This window comes from Elephantulus edwardii, unplaced genomic scaffold (assembly GCF_000299155.1).
Source record: "Elephantulus edwardii isolate Elephantulus edwardi_28Jun2011 unplaced genomic scaffold, EleEdw1.0 scaffold00113, whole genome shotgun sequence".
NCBI classification, from domain to species: domain Eukaryota; kingdom Metazoa; phylum Chordata; class Mammalia; order Macroscelidea; family Macroscelididae; genus Elephantulus; species Elephantulus edwardii.
This window is the reverse complement of record NW_006399863.1, coordinates 5,317,082-5,342,852: the sequence shown is the minus strand read 5'-3', so window position 1 is coordinate 5,342,852 and position 25,771 is coordinate 5,317,082. Positions and strand designations below refer to the sequence as shown.

Here is a 25,771-nt window from a genome sequence, read left to right as displayed (position 1 = left end):
TGGAGAAGAGTATTGAATATACCATGGATGGCTAAGAAAGCAAACAGGTTCATCTTTGAAAGGGTTAAACCAAGCTGCTCCTTGGAGTCAAGGATTCTGAAGCTTCGTCTGACATACTTTGGACATGTATCAAGGAGAAATAGTCCACGGAGAAGGACATCATGCTTGGCGGGGTGGAGGGACAGTACAAGAGAGGAAGACCCTCTATGAGGTCGACTGAATCAGTGACTGGAGTAGTGGGGAGACAGTGAGATTGGCACAGGATAGAGCTGGGTTTAGGGCTGTTGTATGTAGGGCTGCTATGAGTAGCAAGTGACTCAACGACACATAACAACAACAACAACATGCAAAGTTTAAATATGATATTGCTATAAAAATAAAATATATTTTATGTCTTCAATGATTTCCTATCAGGGAGAAAAAGGAGGGAGGGAGAATATCCAGAAGCAAGATGTTTCCATCCAAACGTTCCTTCCAAATCTCTCAGTGTCTTAGGAAGGTAAAGGTCTACCGCCATCCTTCCTGAACCTTGTAAAGTCACCCTTCTTGTATATGAGTGGCTTACCGAGAGAAGACCAATGGGCACTTTCATGCTTGGCATGATCGTCTACTGTTCTCGTGCATCCATCTCTACTCTCCTCTTTTTGTGTTGACATGAAAATTTCAGTCATAACCACAACCACAATGCTCAGTGCTTCTCCTACATGTGCAGGGTGCTTCTGACCATAGTCCATGAAAGAAGAGCTGTATTTGTCTCCCTTTAATACACATAAAATTTTTCCATGACATGAAGGAGCTTACCCAAGTTGCCACAGCAAATGACTCTATTGTTTCTTAAGATGGAGTCTATTTCAACTCCTTCATTTACTGTTCTGATAACAAAGGACCGTTTGAATAACCTGGGACAAGAATGTACTCTTCCTATGAAGTAGCAGGAGGTCTGGGTTAGATGCCGTGCATGAACTCCCAGAGTGGTGTTTGGCTATCTGCGCAGGAATCCCTAAAGAGCCCATGTTTTGTGTGTGTAGGTGGCAGGACAACACCCACACTCAGCAAGACGACAGGACACCTATCTGCCAATTACCCAGTGAGTGTTTCTCACCAAGGCCCATTCATTGCAGGTTATCAGAAGATACCTTGGCTATTCATTACTACAGTTGACTTGTTCTCTCCACGGTAATTATCTGGGAGCAACATATCATGCTCTCCTTAGAATCATCAAACTGACACAAGATTAAATAGCAGAGGGCTCTGAAGTTAAATTTAAAACCACTCTCCTACACTTCAGCTCACACGTCGCACTGAGCTCTATCAAGCTCCAGGAACATTCCAGCTGACCAGCGCCAAATGCCAGCAAGAGACCCTTCCATTTACTTCGCGTGACCATCTGAGAAAGGTGGTGGATACATTCTCCAAACTTTTAGAAAGAGACTTTTCTCAAGACTTGAAACAACAGTTTGCAAAGGGATTGGTTGTAGAAAATATTCCACTTTAAAATGGTTAGAATGGCCTGAAAAGATACTTACATTTCACTGCTGTGTCCTCCATGAAAATTCAGTCTGAGTCTCATAGGAAACAGTGCATTTCTTCAAAACACTGTGAGAATTAACTTGACATGCTTTTTTCCCCCATCTCACATTGGAGAAAAATTACAGTAGATAAATTATTGGGCACACAATTTGGTATGTAATTATAAACAGTGCTTATTCAACAATGTTAACTAATTCTTTTTTTAAAAGTTGGATTGATTGCAATGCTGGAGTTCAAACTTTAATCTCATTGAACTTGCACTAAGAAAAAGGAGCCACAACAGCTGTTCATGGAGAAATGCATTTCTGTTCCCAATCCTAGGTGGCAATTTGCTCTAAGAGGCAAAAGTCCCAATACTCCTTTAGTGCATAGCTGACACACAAGTAGCCATGAATGATTTGGAATCAAGTTGGTAGCAAAATTTTGCAGTACCCATGTGACATGAATAACTAAGCACTCAGTTACTGTCTGAAAGGTTGGTGGTTCAAACCCACCTAGAAGTAGCTTGGAAGGAAGAACAAATGCAAGCCTAGCTCAGAGATATCACGAGTTCAGTTCCCCACCAGTGCATTAGTGAATAGCATAATAAATTCACAGAACTGTTTGTTTCTTTCTTTATTAGTGTATACAGAGAGCTCTGGTAGCTTTGTTGTTGTTGCTGTTAAGTGCCACTGAGTTAAGTACAACTCATAGTGACCTATGAACAAAAGCCCTTAATCCTGTCCTATGCTTTGCCATCCTCATCATAGCTGATACATTTGGACCCATGGCTGCAGTCACTGTGTCAATTCACTTAATTGGGGGTTTTCCTCTCTTTTACTGACCCTTCACCTTTCCAAATATGTCCATTTCCAAGGGATAGCCTCTCCTACCAACATGTCCAAAGGATGAGAGATGAGACTTCGCCATCCTTGCTACCAAGAAGCACTCTGGTTGCACCTTTTCCAAGACATACCGGTTTGTTCTTTAGGCAGTGCATGGGATAGTCAGTACTCTTCTTCAACACCAAAACACAAAGGCACCAATTCTCATGTCATCCTTATTCACTCTCCAGCTCTCAGATGCCTAGCAAGTGACTGAAAAGACCATGGCCTGAATCAGGCACACTTTAGTCTTCAAACTGACATCACTATTTTTTCAGTAATTTGGAGAGGTCCCTGACAGCAAACCTGCCCATAGCAGTACATCTCCTGATGTCGTGACTGCTGGCACCAAGACTATTATAGATCCAAGCAAGATGAAATCATTGATAGTTTCAGTCCTTTCTCCATCTACCATGATGTTGCCTTTTAGCCCAATAGGAAGCACCTTTGTTTTCTTGATGTTAAGATATAATCCATATTAAGGTTAATGCTTAGTGAGTGGTAAGGAATTGTGCTGCCAATGCAAAAATGTGTGGTTCAAATCCACCAGCTGCTCCCAGGAGAAGGATGGGCAATCTCCTCCTGTGCAATTTACTGCCTCTGAAAACTAGTTGGAGGGTTAGCTATAGGTCAGTTCTGACTCAACGGTACACAACAACAAGTACATTCAACTGATATGGTTATACTATAGTCTACTAAGTGCATGAGAATATTCTGGGGGAAAAAATGGAAATATTGTGAGAATTACCAAAATGTAACACAGAGACAAGAAGTGAACACAGGCTGTTGGCATAAAAGCCACACCAATAGGCTTGCTTTTCTCAGGGTTGCCACAATTTCATATCCGTGCTAGAAAGTATAGTGCAATAAACCAAAGTATGTCTGCATTAAAATCGTCATGACTCCCAACAAAAGAAATTTTTCAGTCTTTTTCAGGTATAACAATGATGTATTTTCCTCATAAAAATAATACAATACCCACTCTTTTTTTTTTTTTAAATAAGGGCCTCCCGAATGAAGGCTTTGAACCAACATAACCTTGCACATTGAGGAGACTCCATTGTGGAGGAAAGTCATGGTCACTGTGGAAGGGTCTGTTTCCCTACAACCTGAACTAGTAATTGTGGTTAATGAAGTGACAGAATTCACATTTCATAAGGAAAGCCATATAAAGGAAATAAGATCTTATTTTTCTAGAAAGTGATTTATAATAATACTGAGAAACTATTTTCTAAGAAAAAAAAATAAAATTCCTTTCCTTCTTCAACACTGACAGAAAACACTAGTGTATCTGGAGAGATTTACTATTTGCTGATGTTCATCCATATGGTAGTACCAAGCGAAAGCCAGGAGTGGGCAGAAACAAGGAAAAGAAAAGCGCCTAGGAAAAAAAAAAGAATATACTTTACTCAATCAAAATAGTGTCTCTTATTGTGGGACTAGAATTTGATAGGCCTCATTAACCCAAAGCTCTTTCTTCATCTCATTACAACTACTATTGCTAGCTTTTAATATGTTTGCAAAGTGACAATGGTTTTGCCCCTCTCCAGAGAAGCTGAGACATATACTGCACTATAAAATACTTCAACTGCAAAGCAAGGTGTCTTCCTACCATCTTCTTTATCATTCTAGAGGGTACTGTCAGACTAGAGCACAGGAACAGAAACTCCTGCAAACGAGCTTTTAGTAAAAAAAGAAAAAAAAATATGGGACATAAAGTCCTGATTCTATTAACTAGTGCTAGCTCAGCAAAATGTTACCCATGGCAAGCCCCTCCCCAAGGCCAGGGCTGGAAAGGTGCACACACCAACCCCTGGCTGCATCTCAAGTGTTCAAAACCATTTCCAAATATAGAACCCACTTTATGTTTGCAGGAGCTGTAAATCAGTGCAAACAATTTTTTTCCATCCCCCAATAAAATATTTGCACCCCAAGCAAAATCGGCCCATTGCTGGCTTGCTACCAGTTCTGCTTGGGCATAAAATTTTCTGACACTTCACCAGAAATGTCAGCATTAGTAGACAGCAGCTTTAAAGAGGGAAATGGTTTTCTGACCTGTGGATAACCTTCCTACAACCTCAACAAGTGGGGGGAAAATCCCCCCCACCCCATATACCTGAAAAACCAATTTTTCCAGTTATTAGTATAAATGGGACAAACTTTTTTTTCCTGGTGGCCAAATTCTTCCTCCTAGGAAGTACTGGTCTTTGAATTAGGTGAAGGGAGGGGGTCATGTCTGTTTTATGCTCTATTAAAAGCCCAACCCAGTCAATTCTTGGCATGGCGAATAGTTAAGAGAAAGATGAGGGGAAAGTGGGAGGAGGGAAGGAGGCAGGATGGAGGAAAGATCAAAAGGAGAGAGGAAGGGAATGAGAACGGTTCAGAAAAGATACTTTCCCCTCTCCTTGTATTAGTGAGATTCTTTCTCTTGAACTTTCAAGTCTCCAGCTAATAAAAAAAACCAAAAAACCAAACAACCCAGTGGTATCTTTCTTAATGCTTCCTGTCAGGCACTAGATATGATACCCAGTGCACTCAGCATAGCCTCTAGAGAGGGCTGGTATACCAGCAGCTTTCCAGCAGAACCTAATAGAAGGAGAGAAAGAAGTGATAAGAAAGTAATGGAAGTCTCTTTCTTTGGCAGTTATTCCTTCAACACCTTAGAGCATGAGCACAATATCCAGCATGTGGGGCATCACCATAAAGAGCAAGAGACAGACCAAAGGGCAAGGAGGCCAGCCTCCAAGGGAGACATGGAACAGGCCTGGGGCTCACATATAGCACTGAGCAGACCACGGCAGGCAGGAATGACTTCTGACTCAGAGAAGGTTCAGTAGACAAGGTGGCACCCAAGCTGGCTCTGGAGGACCAGCCTTCAGGACATGAGGAAACAGAGAGAGAGGTGTCAACAGTCTTAGAATGAAGGGAGAAGGTGGTTGTACTGCAGACAGGAGAGTATTCCCCTAAAGAAGTCCCTGGACTACATTAATGGACAATCATATTTGGGAGACAGCACCTTGAACTTCCTAACTGCAGAGATTCTCAGAGCCTTTTCACTAGGCTCTGCTAACCACAGCCTATAGGGAGTTGAGATACTAGCCCAAAGACTTTGTGTCTCTGGTGGTTTGAACGCGCCAGTGGTTCCTGGGGAAACAGAGGCACAATCTCCTCCTGTGCAATTAATTTACAGCTTTAGCAATCCCATGGAGAGTCACTGTGATTTGAACTGACTTGCTTGATGGCAGTAAGTTTTTTGAACGAAGTATAGTAAAAATTCAATTCTGATATAAAAACAAAAAGAAAAAGACAAAATATTGACTGAAATAGGCAGGCATTCGCTCTATTGCTTTTGTTGCTGTTAAATACCACTAAGTACGACTCACAGTGACTCTAAACAGCAGATCTGAACCCCGTCCTATCCTGTGCCATCTTCACATTTCCTGATACACTGGAGCCCAATGTGGCAGTCACCATGTCAATCCTCCTGGTCGAGGGTCTTCTTCTCCTTCTCTGACCCTCCACGCTTCCTAGCATCATGTCCCCCTCCAAGGAATAGCCCCTCTTAGCAACATGCCCAAAGTATGTGAACTCTACTAACTTATAAAAAAAAAAAAAGAAAAACAAAAACCACTTTTCTGAGTTTGCGTTTCCTTCTCTAAAACAAAAGGAGTGACAATCCCTGTGCCACAGGAAACCCCCAAGGAGGACTGCCTTGTTTTCCAGGTTTCACACGTTTTCTGCCTATAAGGGTGCCACTTAGCATTCTCCTGTCATGTGCTTTGCTGCATCATACTTACAGACCCCCTGTCTGGCAGGTTTCTGTCTTTTCAGGTTTTGCTAAAATGAATCTCCACAAGCGATTCATTCATAGCGGGTACTGTTAATGCTCAATTGTATCAGTGCTGTGGATACTATTTGTCTATTATTTGAGTTATTATCATCAACGTGCATCAGGAATATAAACAAGTCTTGTGTAATACGCACTAGCTTTTGAGATGTTTTAGTTCGTTTTCATCAGCTGTTCTTTGACAACACTGCCAGGCAGCAGAGGTTCACCTTGTCCCTTGAGGGTAAAAAGAAACAAAAAAATGATCCCCAGAAAAAGAGCCAGTTCAAGACAGTGATGGCATGTTGTGGACAAGGTGTTTTTCATTATTTCCTTGGGCAGCAGGCCTCTGAGATCTGGGAGAAGTGACTTCATCCTTTGCTAGAGGGACGAGGGATTGAGCGTGCTGCTTAGCTTTGGGGGAACTTCACAAAGAGTTTATTCTGATGGAAGTGTTTGAAGTGACGGTTGTAGCAATGAGCTCACTCCTGCTGCCAGGCGCCGGCCATCAGTTTGAGCCTGCCTGTGGGGAGATAGATGCACACTGCCTGTCCCCACCAGCCACAGTGGACAGGTGATGCCCACATGTAGGGAGTATCACAGAGGACCTGTACCTTCCTCTTTGGGAAAGGATGCTGCAGTGGCTGACCTTCCACTCAGAGCAAGTCAGAGGCTGGGGGAGTCAAAGAGATCTAGTTCTTTTGTATGAACTTGGTGGACTTGGAGGTAGGATTTTAAACTGAGTTTAAAACTGATACTATTTTTTTTTTCTTTTGGTTGTTGGATGCCATTGAGGCCACTTCCAGCTCATAGCAAGACCACGTGACAGCAGAGCTGCCCCATCAAGGTTCGTGGGTGATGATCTCTATGGGAAGACAGCAACAGGTCTGTCTTCTCACAAAGCAGCCGTGTATTTTGTCACTGCACACCTTTTGGATAGCAGTGGAGTGCCTAACCATTTTAACTACAATACCCCGAAGGCTCCCTTTCTCAAGGGGTAGGGTGGAGTAGATTGTGCTGCAATCTCAAAGGCTACTCCTCGCCTCCACCAGCAGTTCCCTAAGAGAAAGGTTTTCCAGGAAGTTTCCTCCTGTGTGATTTACAGCCTCAGAAACCCAACTGAGGGTCAGCTATGTGAATTGGTTCTAACTCAAGAGAGGTAAGTAATTGCTGCATATCATTATGGGGGGGTAATCTCATTTATTAGGAAGTTCTGGTGGCCTAGTGGGTAAGGAGTTGCACTGCAAACCCAAAGACACTCAGTTTGAATCCTCCAGCTGCCCCATGGGAGAAAGATAGGCAGTCTCCTCAAATGTGATTTACAGCCTCTAAAAACTGCTTGGATGGTCAACTTGGATGGTCAGTTTCTACTTGATACTATACAATAGCATATCTTTTATGTAAGGTACAACTGATCTGACAAATGATTTGTAATTAAGAGAAACCTTTTAGAACCAGCCCAATCCAAGCACAATAATGCAAGGATCCTGTTAATCTTCTCCAGTAACCCCCTGGTTTGTGTGGGACGAGGCTCTAGAAAGAAATGGAGTCAGGAAATTAAAGAGATTAAGAATATAGCATATGCATGCTACCGATCCAACATTTACTATCTGTCCACTTGACTTTAAGCACTAGAGGCTACACAGAATCTGAAAAGGAAACAAGGTCAGCTAAAAAAGTACTTGAAGGGGAGAGCTTGTCATGGGGTCTGTGGTTGTTGTTGTGTATCAAGTCAGAACTGACCCATAGCTGACCCTCCAGTTTTCAGACAGTAAATCAGACGTGAGGAGACCGTCCATCTTTGTCCCACAGGGCATTTGGTAGATTTGAACCACACACGTTTGGGCTGGCAGCACATTTTCTCACTAGTAGGCCACAAAAGCTACCCCCTGGAGTCTAGAATGTGTTTAAAAAAGACTTATTACCACTAAAGTCTTCAAACTTCAGATTAGCAGTCAGTGAGCTGCTTGCAGATCATACACTTCCGCCATAAGACAAACCAGAAATTCTTCTTTAAAACCCATTTGCACACATGCAAACAAATACATATATATGCATAAACACACACACACATATGATATATGCACACATACACACACATCTCAAATGTGATCCATATGAAAAAGTACATGGGCCAGAGTTTCTGCACTCAATTGTTATATTTCATTTTATTTTAACTGGGAAACCTGGAAGTGGTTGGAAAAGAAGCACAGTTAATTCTGGAAACTTGTCAGAGCTCACAAAAGCTTCCAGGTTTTTCTTTCTTTCTTTTCCAGGAAAGCAGAGCGGCCCAATTCCTCCCACACTAAAAATACAACCAGAGGCTATCCACAGTGACTACACGTTTTCTCCACTGTAGTCACTTGAGGTAATAGATTCAGTGATGGTGGAATGATCCCAATCTTGATTGGAGCCCTATCACGCTCCCTAACAAGATCGGAGACAGGCATTTTACCAGAACCAGTCAGCATGCTCTCCCTTGTCTAGAGAACTCCTAGCTACTCCCAACCTAAATCTTACACCCTGGCTCCAGAGATGCAGAGTTCACATTTATTTACCATGAAAAAAGGCACAAAACAATTACTTCCCAATTTGGCCCTTGACATCTAGAAGACAAAGAAGGAATCTCTGTGTACTGTCAAGGGACCTTCAGGCAGGAAGCCCAAGGTGTGTGAGGGAAAGAGAAACCTGGTCTCAGGGCTTCAAGGCTTCAATATGAAGAGGTAGAGATGGGGTGGGGTGCAGAAGCAAAGGCAAAAAGGAGAAAGAAAATGAAAAGACAGGCGAGGAGAAAAGCCTGAAGCATCACCAAATTGAGCAGATCCAAACCTTGGAGGAAAAGTTTGGATTCCATGTGTCTCGGGTGCCTCTGCCTCCCCATTGGGATGTCTGGTTCCTGCCCAGGGGCACATCAGGTTGGCTCTGCCCCGGAAGGTGAATTAACACTCCTTTGGTTTTGCTGAAAGCAGTTCTCCAGGGCCATACTTTCATTCTCTGACTAGACATGTCTTTGAGAGACTACTGAGACCTGGCACTTCCCAGATGCAGTTAAGTTCAAGGCCAGATCTGTGGACCATTTTCCGTACCATCTGGGAATAGCAGAGAAATGGTCTCATTTTAAAAGACTGTGAACCACAGCAAAGTCTCTGGGTGGTACAAAGAGTTAAGTGCTTGACTACTGGGCAAACTAGCAACAGCCTGAAGCCATCCAGAGGCATCATGGAAGATGAGATTGGAAGACAGGGAAGAAGTTTCCAAAGGGTCACACCCTTGAAAATCTAATGAGGCCCCACTCCCCTGCACACGTGCCATTGTCACGATTCACAACTGACTCAACGGGAACTAACAACAGTGAGCCATGGGACATGGGAAGTGAGTACGAGGTCCCGATTTAAAACTATTTGATTCTGGCCTAAATATTGCTGCATTGACTTGAGTGAGAGGCAACAGGCAGAATAAAAGGAAATAATTCTTCAAAGCTCCATAAAGAAAACAGCATAGCTTTTCTCTCATGTAAGCTACTATAGTGACTACCAATGTAATTCAAGGCTTTTTTTATTGACTGCTAGGGGGCATCTTTTATAAACTCATTGATTTGATGATAAAGACTTCATTCTTTAGACATTAGTACAGATTATAACAAAGATGCCAGGAAGAGTAAATTTGGGACTTCTAACTTAGGGGATCCAAGGTTAGGATGCATTTGTAAACAAAATGTCCATTTCATTTCTTAATATCAAGGTGTATATGGTCAATGCTGAATGCAATTTTATATTTGGTTCCATATCTAACACGCTACATAATTAAAGAACATCTTATAGGTAATAAAAATGAAGTTAAAAAGTTAAAACCAAAACAGTGAACATAACTAACGTGTGTACAATATGTTACTAATATACTGATAATTTTCAGAAGTGATTTTACCATAAGTATTATAAATATTTCAAAACATAGTGAATTAAGCAAAAAGTCTGAAAGGTTTGTGCACCTAAATTTAACTTTCAAGTTGCTGGGTAACAGGGCAGACCTTTTGTCTTCCTTGGTTAAATTTAGCATCCCACATTTTGGGTTTTCCACAACCCCATCCTTTATTGTCTCACAATCAATTTTCTGTACTTCTTAGTTGAAATGCAATAAGGAGTGATTATGATTTTTGCTCTTTTTTCCCCCTTACTGATTTTATAATCCAGGAATAAAATTTATCAAATTGACCCAAGAGTGATTGATTACCATCTTGTTCTTTGGTGTTTCCCCCACCCCCTATACAGCCAACTCATAAAATAAACCATCCCTAGGCATGGGATGAGATGGAAGGGTTAGGGGAGTGGGATGTGGTGGCCAGGGGTAAATTGTTTCAGAAAAGTGTTTGTTAAACAAGTGCAAGCAGTAAATTGAGCTTGGGAGGGGAGGCGGTTAGAAGAAAAACTGAAATTACTGACCTGAAAGTCAAGCTGATTGGAGCAAGGGTGAAAGCAGCAGTTTGAAGGGTAAGCAGAAAGGAAAAGGGATAGCAAAAGAGAATAAAGGAAGGAAACGCATTAGTGTTAAACATACAGCCAGCATATGTTCTATTAGCAGGTTTTATAACCAAACAAAGGACAATAAGCAATCTTTCATCTAATAGCCACCCCGCCTCTGCAAAGCCCTGAGTGCACACTGTTAGCTGTGGTATTAAATATTATACAGAAGACACGGTATCTGCTTTTGCCAACATCATCCCAACAAGTACTGCTATATAGGAACCGGAGATGTGCTCCAGCAGTTCCTTGATAGAATCTGAGCTTGTCTGGAGGAACTTTTAGAGAGAGCGCGTTCTGAACATATATTTTATTCTTTAATAAATGACGCCGGGAATTATGAAGGTATTAGATCTGGCAGTAAGCACTAATATCAGATAGATTTTGTTTGAGCCAGGAAGTTGGAGGGTAATATCTTATGAGATCCTTTCCCTTCATCCCTGAAAACCAAAAGGAGCTGAGCAATTTGGCTTCTGGTTCAAAGGTTTCATTTTAGATGCTCACAGAGCTCCGTACTTACTGATGATCAAAGGCATGGGGAGGGGGAATTTGGGTGAGGTGCCATCTGTCCATCAGCTTCCCAGGCGAGGACAGAGTCCCTTCCAAAGCTGAGGGCAATTTTTTTCAGTTGTGAAAATGAGGTTCCTACTTCAACACTTAAAACACTCAGATGCTTGATAACTTCTTTGCACATACACGTGGGAACACACACACACACACACACACACACACACACACACACCCCTAACATGTGCTCCCAGGCCAGTCAACACAGGAAAGACTAACACCAAGCAAAAATAAAGAAATGAAATCAGGATGTAAACGAATGAATAAATTAGAGCAAGGCTTGAGCATTGAGGATCCCTTGGAGTGAACGGGGCAGACTCAGATATTGTGCTAAACTGTGAAATGTCTTTTTTTTGGGGGGGACCCCAAGTGGGTAAACAAATATCTCTACTATCTATCTGCTAAGTGGGGCCTCAACACCCCATGCTATTATCAAGTAGCTTCAAACATCTCAGGCAGGAAGGAAAAACACAGCAAACTGCCAGAACCAAGCTTAAATCAGGACATTTTAAATTAAAGCAATGTTGACTATCACGATAAAAATCAAGGAGAAAATCCAAAGTTAAACACAAAGTGAGACAGTTGACTTGATAATCACTCATTATCTGAAATCTCCATACACAGTGCTTTTCGATGATGGATGTATAATTGATCAAAAGGAGTTGGGTCAGACCGTGGACATTATGGGGACTCCATAGCAATACAGCCCCAGCTGCCGTTTCAAATCTCTGATCAAAGACAATTAAGCAGAGGTCCACTGCTGAATTTTCGGAAACCCCAAACTGAAATAACAAGCAAACATTTAATGTTCACTTGCTTTTCCCCCCCCAGAGTCTCTAGTTTTCATCAAATTCCCAGAGAGGTCCCCAATGTCCATAACCTTCCACAGAAAGTTGCCAGGGACAGTGTGAAACCATCTGTCACTTGTTTAAAGAAATGCATTAAAACACATTAACAAGCACAAGTGGAAATGACTTAACAAGAAGAGGTTACATGAAAACAAATAGAGCTGCTATCACGTTTCTTCCATGTGCCATGAAACTTCTAAAGTACACAAGCAGACATTTTTAAGAGGGGGGAAATGTGTTATTTACACTTTGGGAAACGTTCTGAAAGGCATGATTGAAATTATGTCAGCATGTTACTGAAGAAGTTCAGAAATGGAAAACATTAATCTGTTTCTTAGCTTTCGATAACACACTTTTCAGCATCTAGAAGGACTTCCAATTGTTTAGTGGCATTAATCTCTAGTGCAAGTGATTCATGGGTACCATATTTCCATCCTGATGTTAAGGATAGACCCTCCAGTGACCCACATTCCACTCCACAGTAAAGAGGGATGTGATTAAGAATTCTGCTTGGACATGTGTTAGGTTGTTTTTTTTTGTGGTTTTTTTTTTACCTCCCTTTACACACATGCCAACTAAACCCCTCACATGCTTAAGATAATTACACAATGATCAGCTGGCTTGATTCAGTGCCAGGCATACGAAGAGAGAAATCGGTGCCAGTGGACATTGTTCAAGGAGGAATTCTGAAACAATGAATAAAACTCAAAGGCTGAGGTGGGCAGAAGCAAAAAAGCACAGCCTCGTTCACTGCCTCGAATGTTTAATTAATATGGATGGTAGGAAGATCTCTAGGATCCAATATCTTTTTTATTAAGCTTGAAACACTATTGTCTCCAGGGACTGACAATGTTGACTGCTCTCATGTGCACTTGGATATTAAATGTGTTGAGCTCTGGTAGCCCAGCTAGAAGGTAAGGAGATGTGCTGCCAAGCCCAAAGCAGGTGGTTCGAATCCACCAGCTGTACCTCAGGAGAAAGATGGGCAATTTCCTCCCACACAATTTAGAGCATCTGAAACCGCTGTGAAGGGTCAGAGGGTCAGCTATGCACTGGTTCTGACTTGATCACAATGAAACCGAATATTTGAGTTAAATATATAGTATCTGACACCGGTGACAAATAAAGACTTCAGTTTGAGTTGAACCAACTTTAAGGGGTTTCCTTAAGGGCTACCTTGTGGCTACTTTCCCCTGTAGAAGTCTTGGGTTCAAGACAGAAGTGCCCAGCTGTGTTAACATCAAGTGGAAAGCTTTATCGGCAGAGCTTGCTGTGTGGACCACAGAGGTAATACACACTATGGAGAGCAAAATCTCTAATGGCTGTTGAAAAACATCATTCACATGGAATTTAAATGGCAAATGCATCTGCGTGTCAGTCGAGTACTATTTATAATGCACATTACAGGAAAAAAAAATTAGGAGAAGTCATAGAATAAAAAGTTCCTGACCCCACATCCCCTCCACTCCACTCCCCCCCACAAAAGTCCTCCTAGAGAAAAGTAGACCACTGTCAACGTTGTCTGAGTTATTCCCAACTTCGTACCTTTTTCTTTCAGATGACTCGAAGTCTGGGATATTTTCGAAAACTACTTGGTTGAAAAAGGGAGCCTTTCAATCTGGTAGGTCACATTACAGACCAGAGACCACAAATTTATTTCAAGTTCAATCTTTTGGTTTTCAAAATCACCAACTTAATTGCAAACACTCCTCTGTGACTCCAAAATGGAGATATATGTCACACTGCTGAGAAATCTTTAGTTCCCAACATTATGAGGTATGAATTTTTCAGTTTAAGCCAAAAAATGGTGATACTGCTCAATTTGGGGAAGGGCTGCCTGACAATTCAAGGGAGATGTTAGGGTTAGAATCCACATGTAGCCCAGATAGTAATGCCTCAAAAACACGGGCTTAGGGTGAGTCCTCTTTTGCTCAAAAAGTGCCCCCTTTTGCACCCCCACACCCTACTGCCTCTGGGCCTGAGCCTCAGGCTTTATCCAGCCTGTGCAGGCCTGCTGGGCCCAAGAGCCAGGGAGGCAGAGAACTGGACCAAGTTAAAATCCAACACACGTTTTATGAATTACAGTGCCTGGGAGGCATCAGCTTTATTTAAGGAGAGGCAGAGGCAGAGATAAAGAAAATGTGCAGAAAGTACATAAAGATAAATGCTTGTAAAATTACTGTTTTAATGTATTCCATATTGCAGAAATAAAATTGTGAATCTTCATGATGATTAATGGCAATAGTGTTCCGGGAAGACCCACTGGTTTCCCTGGACTACTATGTTGTTTATACGGAAATATTTATAATAAACACTCTTTTTCCAATTTTCAGTGGTTGTATGGGGGTGGGGGGCATTTCACTTTCCCTCCTGAGAGTTAACGAAGACGAAGCAGGTCTCTTGTGGCTCAGCAAGGATTCCCTGCTGGCCTTGTAACTACTGACTGCTAATAAGCTACTTTCTTCATTGCAGTCCACTGATGAAACAGATTGTCTTCAGGGCCACAACTGATGGGCAAGGCACAGGCAGACACAGCGGTCAGACCTGATTTCAAATCCTATCTTTGACTCATAGCTCTGCAATCTTGAGAAAGTTACTTGGTCTATGCTATCTGTTTTGTCACTGATAAAACGAGGATGTTCTTCCGTACAGTGGAGTTCTGGATAAGATGAAAAGGTATATAAATGTACTTTTCACACTGTGAGTAGAGAATACCTTATGTAATGTGTAACAAGCCCATCTGCTAACCAAAAGATCTTCAGTTCTAATCCACCTGCTGCTCCACAGGAGAAAGATGGGCAATCCCCTCCCTTAAACATTTACAGCTGCAGAAACATAATTCAGACTAAGAATCAAGGACAATGAGTTCTGACTTTGAGAGCTGTTATTATGAAATTGGAGACCTTAGGTGGTACAGTTAAGTACTTAGCTGCAAGACAAAGGTCGATGGTTCAAATTTACCCAGAGGCAACTCAGAAGAAAAGACCTGGCAATCTACTTGTGAAAAATCAGTCATGGAAAACTTTACGGAGCCCAATTCTACTCCAACACATGTGAAGTAGCCTTAAGTCAGAATCAACCTGACAATAACTGGTCTGGTTCATTATTATGAAACCAATTGCTATTATTATCCAGGTCGGCCTCAACATGGCTCCTCCCCTCTTAGAGTAATGAAGTAGGAGTCAGGGAAACTGTATTGTGATTTTGCCTCTTTTTTTTGACCCTGGGGCCAGTGCCAGGAAGGCCCTTCAACCATTCACGGTCTCATTTTCCACAATTTAAACACGTCTGCCTTGTGTCCTTAGCCCAGGATTTCTGGAATTTTACTTGAAATATAGTTTAAAAATCATTACACAGACACGTTTAAAATTAGCAGTGTTACTCCTTTTTTTACAGCAGACTGACTATACAGTCCTCAATTTCAAATTTAACATGAGACCTTTAAAATCTTTAACTCTCTAAGGGGGGATACACACACACACACACACACACATATATATATACAAACTTCTTTGACTTAATTCTAAAATTGTTCACACTGGATAAAAGTCAGATTATCATGAAAGGCATGGCAAGACTTTTAAAAGTAATATTAATTAATTTGAGGACTGAACATATTAAACACAGTATTTGAAAATGATGTTGACATTCTATGGGGAAAGAACTTGTCAGGTTAGTACAACACTAATTAATATTGACAATGTGTTTGTTTTAGCATTCAACTATTTGTAATAATAGAACTACCTCACTTTACATTGGGACTTAGTGTCTGCAAAGTATGACATATCTTGATAGGTTGTTACAGGTTTACTTCCAAAAACATTAGAGGTCACACAACTCCCACAAAGCAGGGGCAAAATTTGAACCCAGGTCTCTCTGTCACTAAATACCAGTCTTGTCCTAAAATCATAGACAGCGTTTATTAGGGTCTCAAAAGTATCTTGAACAGAGGTGTCAAGTATTCACTGATTTATTTTAAAATATGCTGATATCTTCCACATGGACAGACTCTAAGAAAGACAAAATTCTGCCTTATTACTGAACCGGTGAGAAATCCTCAGAGATTAGGAAGTTATGGAAGATTCTTCGAACACGTCTTTTCTCATCTTAAATATAGGAAAAGGCATGGATAGAAAGCTTATTTTTAGAGTTCACATTATACATAAACACAATATGGACTTGATTTGGAAACCTAAATACTTTGCCACCCTGACATAAGCCCACTTTGGTTTTAGGCAAAATGTCCTATTCCAGGTAGGCCTAAAACCCTATTCAAGCATGTTTATTTACCACATGCTATAAAGGAACTCTCGAAAGATGAATTCCAAACATGAATTGATTGTAGCATGCCAAAATATGGCCACACGACACTAGGTGCTTTCTTTATTCTAAATGGAGCATTTCCAACAAGTGTTCTCTCTCAAGAAAACACCAAGTTTGTCTCTGATGTGACAGAACAGAAGCTTGAATTGATCAGAGCTCAACTTCATGTTTGTTTTGCTGATACCAATGCTGGACCACAGGCCTCACTCAGGGAAGTTCACCATCATTTTCTTACACATGTGAGAGGTAAGTAAGTCCTCAGAGGGAAGCCTCCTGTACACTCCACAGAGAGACAGGGGAATGAGACGTGAACTTGAAAGGGAAACCCGATTTCCAAATTGACTGTGAGCTCAGATGACAAGCACACAGTCCTCACTCACTCCTGACAAGTCCGGCCGCAACACCAGCGTTACCTTTCGAGCTCTGCGATCTTCCTGTCCTTGTCGTTCTTCTCATTCTCCACTTCCTTGAGGATCTCCAGCAGCCGGTCGACTTCTGCCTGGGCTTTGCCGCACTCGTCACGGTAGTAGGATGCTTCCTTGTCAAGCTGCTTCATCCTGTCTGCAAACTCGGGGTTCATCCTGGAGTCATCTTCAATATTATGAGCCTTCAACATTACATTGTTAAAGAACACAGTTAAGACAACAATCGGTAAGAGCAACAGGTAGTGCAGTCACCAATGGCCCATCAATTCATTTGGGAGGGAAAAAAAATAATAATCAAGAATTTGTATGGGTATACTGTCAGTTAAAAGGTTATAAAATGGGGAAGGGGGATCACATTTCCACTTCCTTAGGATAACACTGAATTTACATTGTACAGTAGTTTTACATAGAAATTTCTTTTATAGTTTAGATGTAGCTCCATTAGATGTTGGTCATTTTTAACATTTTTCCCCCTCCCTAAAAAAAAAAAAAAGAAGGGTAGGAAGTAGAGACTGTGACGTCTTTATATCTGGTCATTTGCAAGCAGAGCTAAGATGATTCACTCCTCAGTTAGAGAAATGAGTCATCTACCAAGTGCTTCCATTTCCAATGCAGAGACACTGAGACAAGATGATAGTGGATTATGTTTCAAGAACCATCATGGGCATACATCGAGCCAGGCAATGTAGAGGAGCTCACTGGATACCATATTCCACCGGGACACTGCCGAAGAGGAAGTTTGAAGGGAAAAGTTGGAAGTGAAGGAGGACTTTTCAGCTAACAGTTATACCCATAAATTCTTGGTGTCTTGATTCAATTTAACCTGGAGGAGGAGGAGGAGGATGAGCTAATTCATGAACAAGCACACAGATGGAAATCTGCAAACACATGCATGAGTTGGGGGTAGGGGAGTGGGGGAGCATTACACACAAGAACAGACACAACAAGCAACAATACACCAACAACACTGCAGAATAATTTGCAGCCAAAGTATTTGTGTATGTGTGTGTGGGGGGTGCTATGACTGGTTTGTGTTTTGTTTAGGTTTTCTTTTTCTCAAAATAAACTTTTGGCTGAAATATTCCCAGGTGGATGGAAAGAACACTTCACTGCAATGTTTTGCCTACCCCTTGTTTCCCATTATTCCTAATTGATTTCTTCAAAGAGCAGGCAGGGAAAAAACAAGTAGTTTTAACAACAGCACACATCCAACAGAGAAAGTTCAGAGAAGTCATCGAGCACACATCTCAAAAATCCACGTGTGAATCAAAATGTTAACAGTGTATTAGGATTTCAGTTATTCTGCTGTCATACTATATACAGCAATTGTTCATTGTGTTTTTATGCCTTTTTATTTCTTTTCAGTTTCAGGGAAAAAACAAGGCAAGCAAGTTACAGCTACTGTGGGGTCAAATGAATCATGCATGGTTAGAAAAATTAAGACTAGTACTACTGTTAGAAAGTTAACAGTCTTTGCAATGATGTAGTAGGGAAAAAATTCAGAAATTAGTATAAATAAAAATAAATTTCTTAATTTATAACCAAATATTTTTTTTAGAAAAATAATGATTTTGCATGTAACATATTATTTAAGCATGAGGATAGAAAGGGAATAATTTTCTTTCATGTTCTTTAATCTGAAAGTTCTCTATTCAAGAAATAAACTCAATCATGACAAAAGAACATTGAAAAAATATATTCAACATACTATCAAGTATTGATTTAATATTTCTCAGATAATATTATTTGTGTTTATTTAGCACTTATCCTAGATTTGATTATAATCCATTATTGAGATTTTTTAGCATAATTAATCTTTTTAAAGAGAATTTTACATTAATAGGCCTTTTAAAGTTTATTCATCTGATGATTTTATTTTAAATTTAGGTAATGAATACTTACATTCTCTATTCTCAACTTTTAAACTATAGGAGAGTTTATTTTAAAATAAATATTCACATAAATCTATTTATGGTAATAAGCACCAACTCTAGGTATTCTTGCATTAGAAAAGCATTTAAAACATGTGAACTGAAACCATGTTATTAAAGAAGCTTTTAAGTAATACTACAAAAGAGTAAATAAATGTAATTTCACTAGTGTGATGGAAATAGCCTTTTAATTGCTAAAGGGGAAAAAAAGTCATCGTAGTAACTTCTCTTTGCATTTTATACTGCATTATCATTATTATACAGAACTTAAAAACCTTTTCAGGACATTTCTTAAACTACCCAACAAATGGTACTAAATCTTTAAAGCTGAATTTGATGAACTGAGAAATGGGCAGCTGGAAAGACAAAGCAAATGAATAGATACTTTTGATTATTTCTTTGTGACTAGAGTTAAAATTCCTATGCTAGCTTCTAGTAAAAAGTTCAAAAAGAGCATGAACATACCAACTGCCTAGTAAATGTTAGTCATGGTGGTTTAATTCAGTTGTCTTTAGCCTAAAGATTATCATCGTTACTTTTAATAAATGAGTACAGGACTACCCATTGTGAGTTCTTAGTTCTAATTCTAGGCTTGCCTCACAAATGTGGACAGATGATTAGCCTAAGGACAATGAAAGGTCTACTATAACAAAATATGGTGAAAGTGTTAGCCATTTGTGTTTTTATTGTGATTATTTTGTAGAATGTATCTAGAGATGGGGCTTATTATAGATCTGAGAAGTAAGCTATTTTATTAACAGGATAAAACATGCTCCTTAAATGCTGCTTTGTGAGGTTTCTAGAGAAAGCAACATGTGCTGGCATCAGTATGGGAACCTGCTCCTTGTTTTAGCTCCTGGAAGAGAAGATAATCCTAGGCCAGTATTCAGTGTTTGATAAAATTAGGTAGGTGGATGTTCCCATGAGTTGTTGCTGTGTACCAGAGAATTGGAACCGACCCACACAGCGTTTTTCAGAGGCCGTTAATCTCGTGGGAGGAGACTGCCCATCCTCCCGCAGAGCAGCTGATGGCCTTGAACCATGTGCCTTCAGGACTGCAACACAGCTTCTTGCCATTAGGCCCTCAGAGTTCCATAAGTGTGGCTAATGGACTCATGGAGTATTCAAAAGCACAGAAAGCCCGGGGGTGGGGAGCGGGGGGAGGGATACCCCTGAAAAGCTAAATCATACCACTCACTGTTGGCCTCCCTCCGATGTTGAAGCTAGGTCCTATCATCAAAATAAAGACTACAGCTGGCCTGGTTATCGGTTTGATAATACATGCATGTGCTACTGATTCTTCCTTGAAAAGGAATGGATGACCTCAAGGAAAGGTTCTATCTCTATATCTACTGTTTCCAGACATATAAATTTATGTTTAGCTACATTCAGTCCTAGTACCAGATTTATTAGGAGAATTATCACATAAAGGTACAGATGTTGTTGCTGTTAAGTGCCATCAAATTGACTAATACTCATAGCAACCCTATGAACAATAGTTTTCAGCTCTGCCCTATCCGGCCCCACCCTTGCCCTCTATGATCTGCTTGAGCCCATTGTTAGAGTCACTGCGTCAAGCCATCGGGTTGAGGATCTTCCTTCCTTTCTCTGACCCTCAGCCTTTCCCAGCATGGTGTCCTTTTCCTAGGACCCCTCCTGACAACACGGCTAAAGTATGTGAGACCTAGGTTCACCATCCTTGCTCTAAGAAGCATTAAAAAAAAAAGAAAGCTTTAATAAAGAAGCATGTAGAAATGGGGGCATGGCAACTGCTGGCTAGGCCATCACTAACATCCACATGAAGTCTCAAGCTTAGATAGTTTTAGGCAATGTATGAGTCTGACCTATCCAGACTTTGTTGTTATGTGCTTTGGGTTCAGAACCAACTCATAGCTGACCTTCCCAAATCTGTAAACATGGGAGATGACTGCCCATGTTTCTTGCACGAGCAGCTGGTGGATTAGCCCCTAGGCCTTGAGAGCTAAAAGACTCCAGAGAATTTATAAAAAATTTTGCAGGTAACCAACTCAATGCAGCCTCCTCAGAAGTTGGCCTGGAATTGTTAAGTAGAACAGTGTGGGGGTATTATAATGTGATCCACAAGAAATAAAGGAGGGAAATGAACTTAAGAAGACTCTCTTTATAATTGAGAAGGGACTGACACTATTTGTATTCAGACACTACCCTTGCCTTTTGAAATGATAATGTTGGGTCTTTAAGTTTAGCTGGCAGCTCTTGATGGGAGTCAAAGAGTTAAGTTTGGATTTAACTCACATTAGATACTGCAGGAAAAAATATATACTTACTTGAGAATTTATCTCAGTAAATGCCTACCACAATAATCTGACCCATTCATGATTTAAATAGAAAGCACACTATAATTATTTTCCCTTAGGGATTTGGTGGTTTAAAATGAACTTCCCAAAAATATTGGGAAGAACTTGTCATTCCATTGATGTGGGATGACACTGATGTGTCAGGCATATCAAGTTTGTTCCTCTATTTCGATTGGTCAAGAATCCGGGTCTTGAAAATGCAAATAGGTGGAAATTTTCTTTTAATGGTTTCTGAAATTACTTGTCAACATTCCATCAGACAGGAATACTGCCACTTTCAAGGTCATGCAGAAATACTTTCTTTTTTTCTTAATTAAACAGGCCAGTTTTATTGAGGTATCTGGTTCTGCTTCAAAATATTTCCTGAAGCTTTTAGGGCAACATCTTTTAGATGAACAGAAACCCAGGAAAATGGAATTTCAGGTATGTCTGAGTTACACGAGAGATAGTAAGTTCTGAGAGTCTCCCAATTATGCTCCTGACATTCCCATATGTAAGCAAATTTTCCCACAAATGGGAATAATCAAAACAAAGCTTGCAGGCTCACTGATGTGGGCAAATTTGGACATTCTTAAGTGAACTGATTTTGAAAGTCTTGATCAAGCACAAAAAAAGAATCTGGTTATGACCTGGTATGAATAGTACATCATAGTATGTAGTATATATTTTCATGGAAAAAAAAAACAAACAAACAGAACTATTGCAGGAACCAAGGGAAAATTTTAGAGCAATCGTATGTCTAATTCAAAGTCAGGGAACAATAAGTAGCTAAAACTCCAGAAGGTCAAGAGATCTCAAAATCACAAATTATGCATTCGTTTAAGCTTTTCTTGGCAAGGTTAGTCATTGATTATTTTCAATAAAATACTAGTCCATCGCTCCAGGTGCCAAGAAAAGAATGCATTAACTTTGGTCCAGAAGCCTGCTGTGAAACAAGGCGGGCAAAATTCAATTATAATATTATATAACATTCTCCCTATGAAACAGGCCCTGACAATTTTAATAAAAACTAATTTCCCTCAAAATAAATAAAGGGTTTGTCATGGCTCTAAAGTATAAGCAGAATGCTAATTAATAAATCTGATGATTTTTCTTTCCTGCTGCTTGTGGGTTCGAGGAGCAATTTGTTACATTTGGGCACTGGAAAAATATGATCTTCAATTCCAGCACTTCAGGGGTTTGGTGTCTACTGACAGTGCTGCAAGATTCCTTTCATATCTTAGCCGAAGAACAGGGTATACAAATCCTTTTTAAAACTACATTTGATTTCAATTTTCTAAAGCCATTCCAAGTTTTCTCATAATTCTAAGTTACAAATAAAATACAGTTGACCCTAGAGCAACTGCTTGAACTGCGCAGGTATAATTATATAAGGGTTAAGAGAACAAAAGCAAAAACAAAACCCACTGTGCAGTGCTCATCATCTCCACACGAGCTGCACACCTGTCCTGTAAACGACATTTCTCAGTAAATATTTTCCTCTTTCACAGGATTTGTGTATTTTCCATTGTGCTTAGTGCAATACTGTAAACCCTGAGTAACACCATGGGACCCAAAAGAGGTGCCATGCCACTAGAGGTGCTGGATGTGTTCCCAAGGAGAAGAGGAAAAACTGAATTGTGTGGTGTGTGTTGTAGACTGAGGTCTGCAGCTGCGGTTGCCTGACATTTCAAGACCCAGGGTGAGAAAGGATCATTGGAGACAAAGAAAATGAAAATCATTCGGCCATTGTTGCAGTTATGGCAGCTCGTGCAAAAACTTTACACTTTTTGCAAAATACCTTTTTTTGTTTTGTATGAGGGGATAAATAATGTACACTGCACTGAAACAGATGATGGAGAGAACTGTTTAAAGGGATATATGATTGGGTATTATAGTCACGACAGGAGTCCAGAATGAAGGCTGCATAGTGGAGTGGACCTGGGGGAGGGATCGTATAACAATGAAATAATTTTTCTTTTACTTTACAAAGAGAAGAGCGAATTAGAAGGGAGGGGTGGACAGGGAGAAAGTGCAATAAATGAATGAATGGAAATCCAAAGTCTCTGTAAACTTTCATTAAAATTAATAAAAAAAAGAAAATGCCATTTCTATGTAGGTGTAGCACATAATACACATAACATATAACTCACTGCCACTGAATCAGAACTCATAGCTAATCCTCCACTGGGTTTCAGAGGCCATGAATCACATGGGAGAAGACTTTCTATCTTTCTCTGGAATTGCTGCTGCTGGATTCGAACTGCCAGAGAGGCATGGTCTTTGGGGTAACAGGGATGCCACCTGGACTCCCCGATAACACAGGATATGCTGAGTGTTTATGTTATTGGTGAAGCTTCGAGTCAACAGCAGGCTAGTATTAGTAGGTAAACTATGGGGAAATAAAGAAGTTAGAGGTAGATTTTCCACTGCACAGTGGATCAGTGCTTCTAACCTTGGCTTTCTGCAAAGGTTAACTATACTTTATAAGATAAAGTTTTGAGGATAATTATAGAGCTCTAACAAATAAAATTTAAATTTCATTCTCAATCCTACAAGTTAATGTCAAATATAGCTGTTGTTGTTGTTGCTGTTATGTGCCGTCGAGTCGCTTGCGACTCATAGCGACCCTATGTACAACAGCCCTAAACTCTGCTCTGTCCTGTGCCAATCTTACTGTCTCTGACACTCCCATCCCAATTACCCCAGTCACTGAATCAATCCACTTCATAGAGGGCCTTCCTCTCCTGCGCTGTCCTTCCACCCTCCCAAGCATGATGTCCCTCTCTAAGGACTGGTCTCTCCTCACAACATGTCCAAAGTATGTTAGACGGAGCCTCAGAATCCTAAGTACTATAGTTAGAAATTAATAATGATGTATCATCAAATCTCATATTTCTTAGTCCTAAACCAAAATATTCTGTAACAATCTAAGCTCATTACATCTGAAAATTCACAATTTGTCATACAGGTATGTGGGGGGTTTTAGGGGGTTGGGTTTTTTTCCCATACAGATGTTTTTTAAAATAAATTTCTCTCCATAGATGGGGCAAACAGGGCTCTGTAAATAAAAAGAAACAAATAGTGAGAATAAGTGTTATGCTACACACCTGAGAACTAACTGCAGGCTAATTCTTCCTAAGACCCTTCAAACAAACAAAATGTAACTACTGTTGTCATCCATTTAAATGTAAAATTTCCTAGCATTAGTTAAATACAGTAATTATTTAGATGTTCTGAAGTAGACTATATGACTTCAAATCTCAAGTATTATTAAAATAAGGATAATGTTTCAATTCTTTAGATATTAAAAGCCTAGATGGAGGATGTAGTTTTGTGTGTATACATGTGTGTATTTGCACATGTGGTATGGGTATACTCTATATTATTAGTTGAATAGTATCATTTTCTGCTTTTTTGTGTCAGGGCACTGGCTAAGAGTGAATAAAAGAATTTCATGTTCAGAAATTGGCCTGAAAGTATCAGGGGGAAGGCCCTTCTATGACCCTGCTATACCCAGACAGTGACTGTAAAAGTGCTTGCAAGTCAAGTCAATACGTCTCTGGGATGGCGTGGTCCCACAGTAACAAAGACATCAAGAAGACCTCACTGAACATTAACAAGATTTTTGCTCTCCCTGAGGAAATGGAAAAAACCCGTTTTGTCTTTTTCTTAAAAACCCCGGTGTAAAATGTGAGCCCTGTAAGAGATATATTTGCAGATGAAATTGGGATTTCAAGGGACAATGAACAGGCAGCGGCAGGTCTGATATGTTTAAGGGTCTCCAGTGTCCACCGGCCAGTAGCAAGGTTGTCCCAGTGCCTCTGAAAAAGTAATTTGCTGTGCAGCAAGGGATTATAACAAACACTAAATTCAGGGAACCGGGGAGCCTAAAGACCTGTTAAAAGTTTTGTAGGATATCACTGTATAACTACTGGGACTTAAAAAAAGGTATCTGAGACAGATTTTTAAACAATATTTTTATATCAAATTAGAATGAAGGGAGAAAAGTATCCAACAAGAGAAAAACTGCCTGGTGTGTATACAACACTCTTACGAGGAGATGTTGGTAGCTAAGCTATAGAAAGGGTATTATTATAAGAAATAAGAAGAATATGAAGGTAAAATTTTGGATTCTTTAAAGATGGCATCAGCAGGGTTCAGAGCTATTGTTCACAGGGTCACGATGACACATAACAACAACAACAATAGTACAATGTAGTGACTAAAGTGAAGAAGTATCTGGAACTAGTTGTTTATTTCTACTCTAAGGAAAGCAAGACAAAACAGCACACATAAACATCGAAGGAGGACTTTAAAATGTAAACATTCTTTACTCTAATAACATTTCATTTGATGGGCATAAGAGTGCCAATAAAATTATCTTCTTTAGAAATAACAACAGCAACAAACACACTAAGTTATAATTAAGCAAAATTATGCAAAAGAGCAGATTAAAAAGAAACATACAAAAGTAAAAGATATTTCCTAGGTATCAATAACTGGTTAGAAAAAAAAAAGGAGAAACAGGTCATCAACAAAAGCATCTTGAAAATTATATAAATAGAAATGTGTAGACCTATCATTATTAAGAAAGGTCAGGGGCCTCTTATATTGGGAAATACA

General features: G+C 40.1%; 1 protein-coding gene across 1 annotated transcript in view; it reads right to left on the bottom strand.

Annotated features, from left to right (window-relative positions):
- The window catches only part of ERC2 (ELKS/RAB6-interacting/CAST family member 2), a 1,171,987-nt gene that overhangs the window by 465,542 nt on the left and 680,674 nt on the right, over positions 1–25,771 (bottom strand). The window contains exons 11-12 of the mRNA XM_006892220.1: positions 16,888–17,081; positions 10,659–10,670 (exon numbers count right to left, since the gene is read on the bottom strand). Of these exons, the coding sequence (XP_006892282.1) occupies positions 10,659–10,670; positions 16,888–17,081 (206 nt within the window). The remainder of the gene's footprint in view (positions 1–10,658; positions 10,671–16,887; positions 17,082–25,771) is intronic.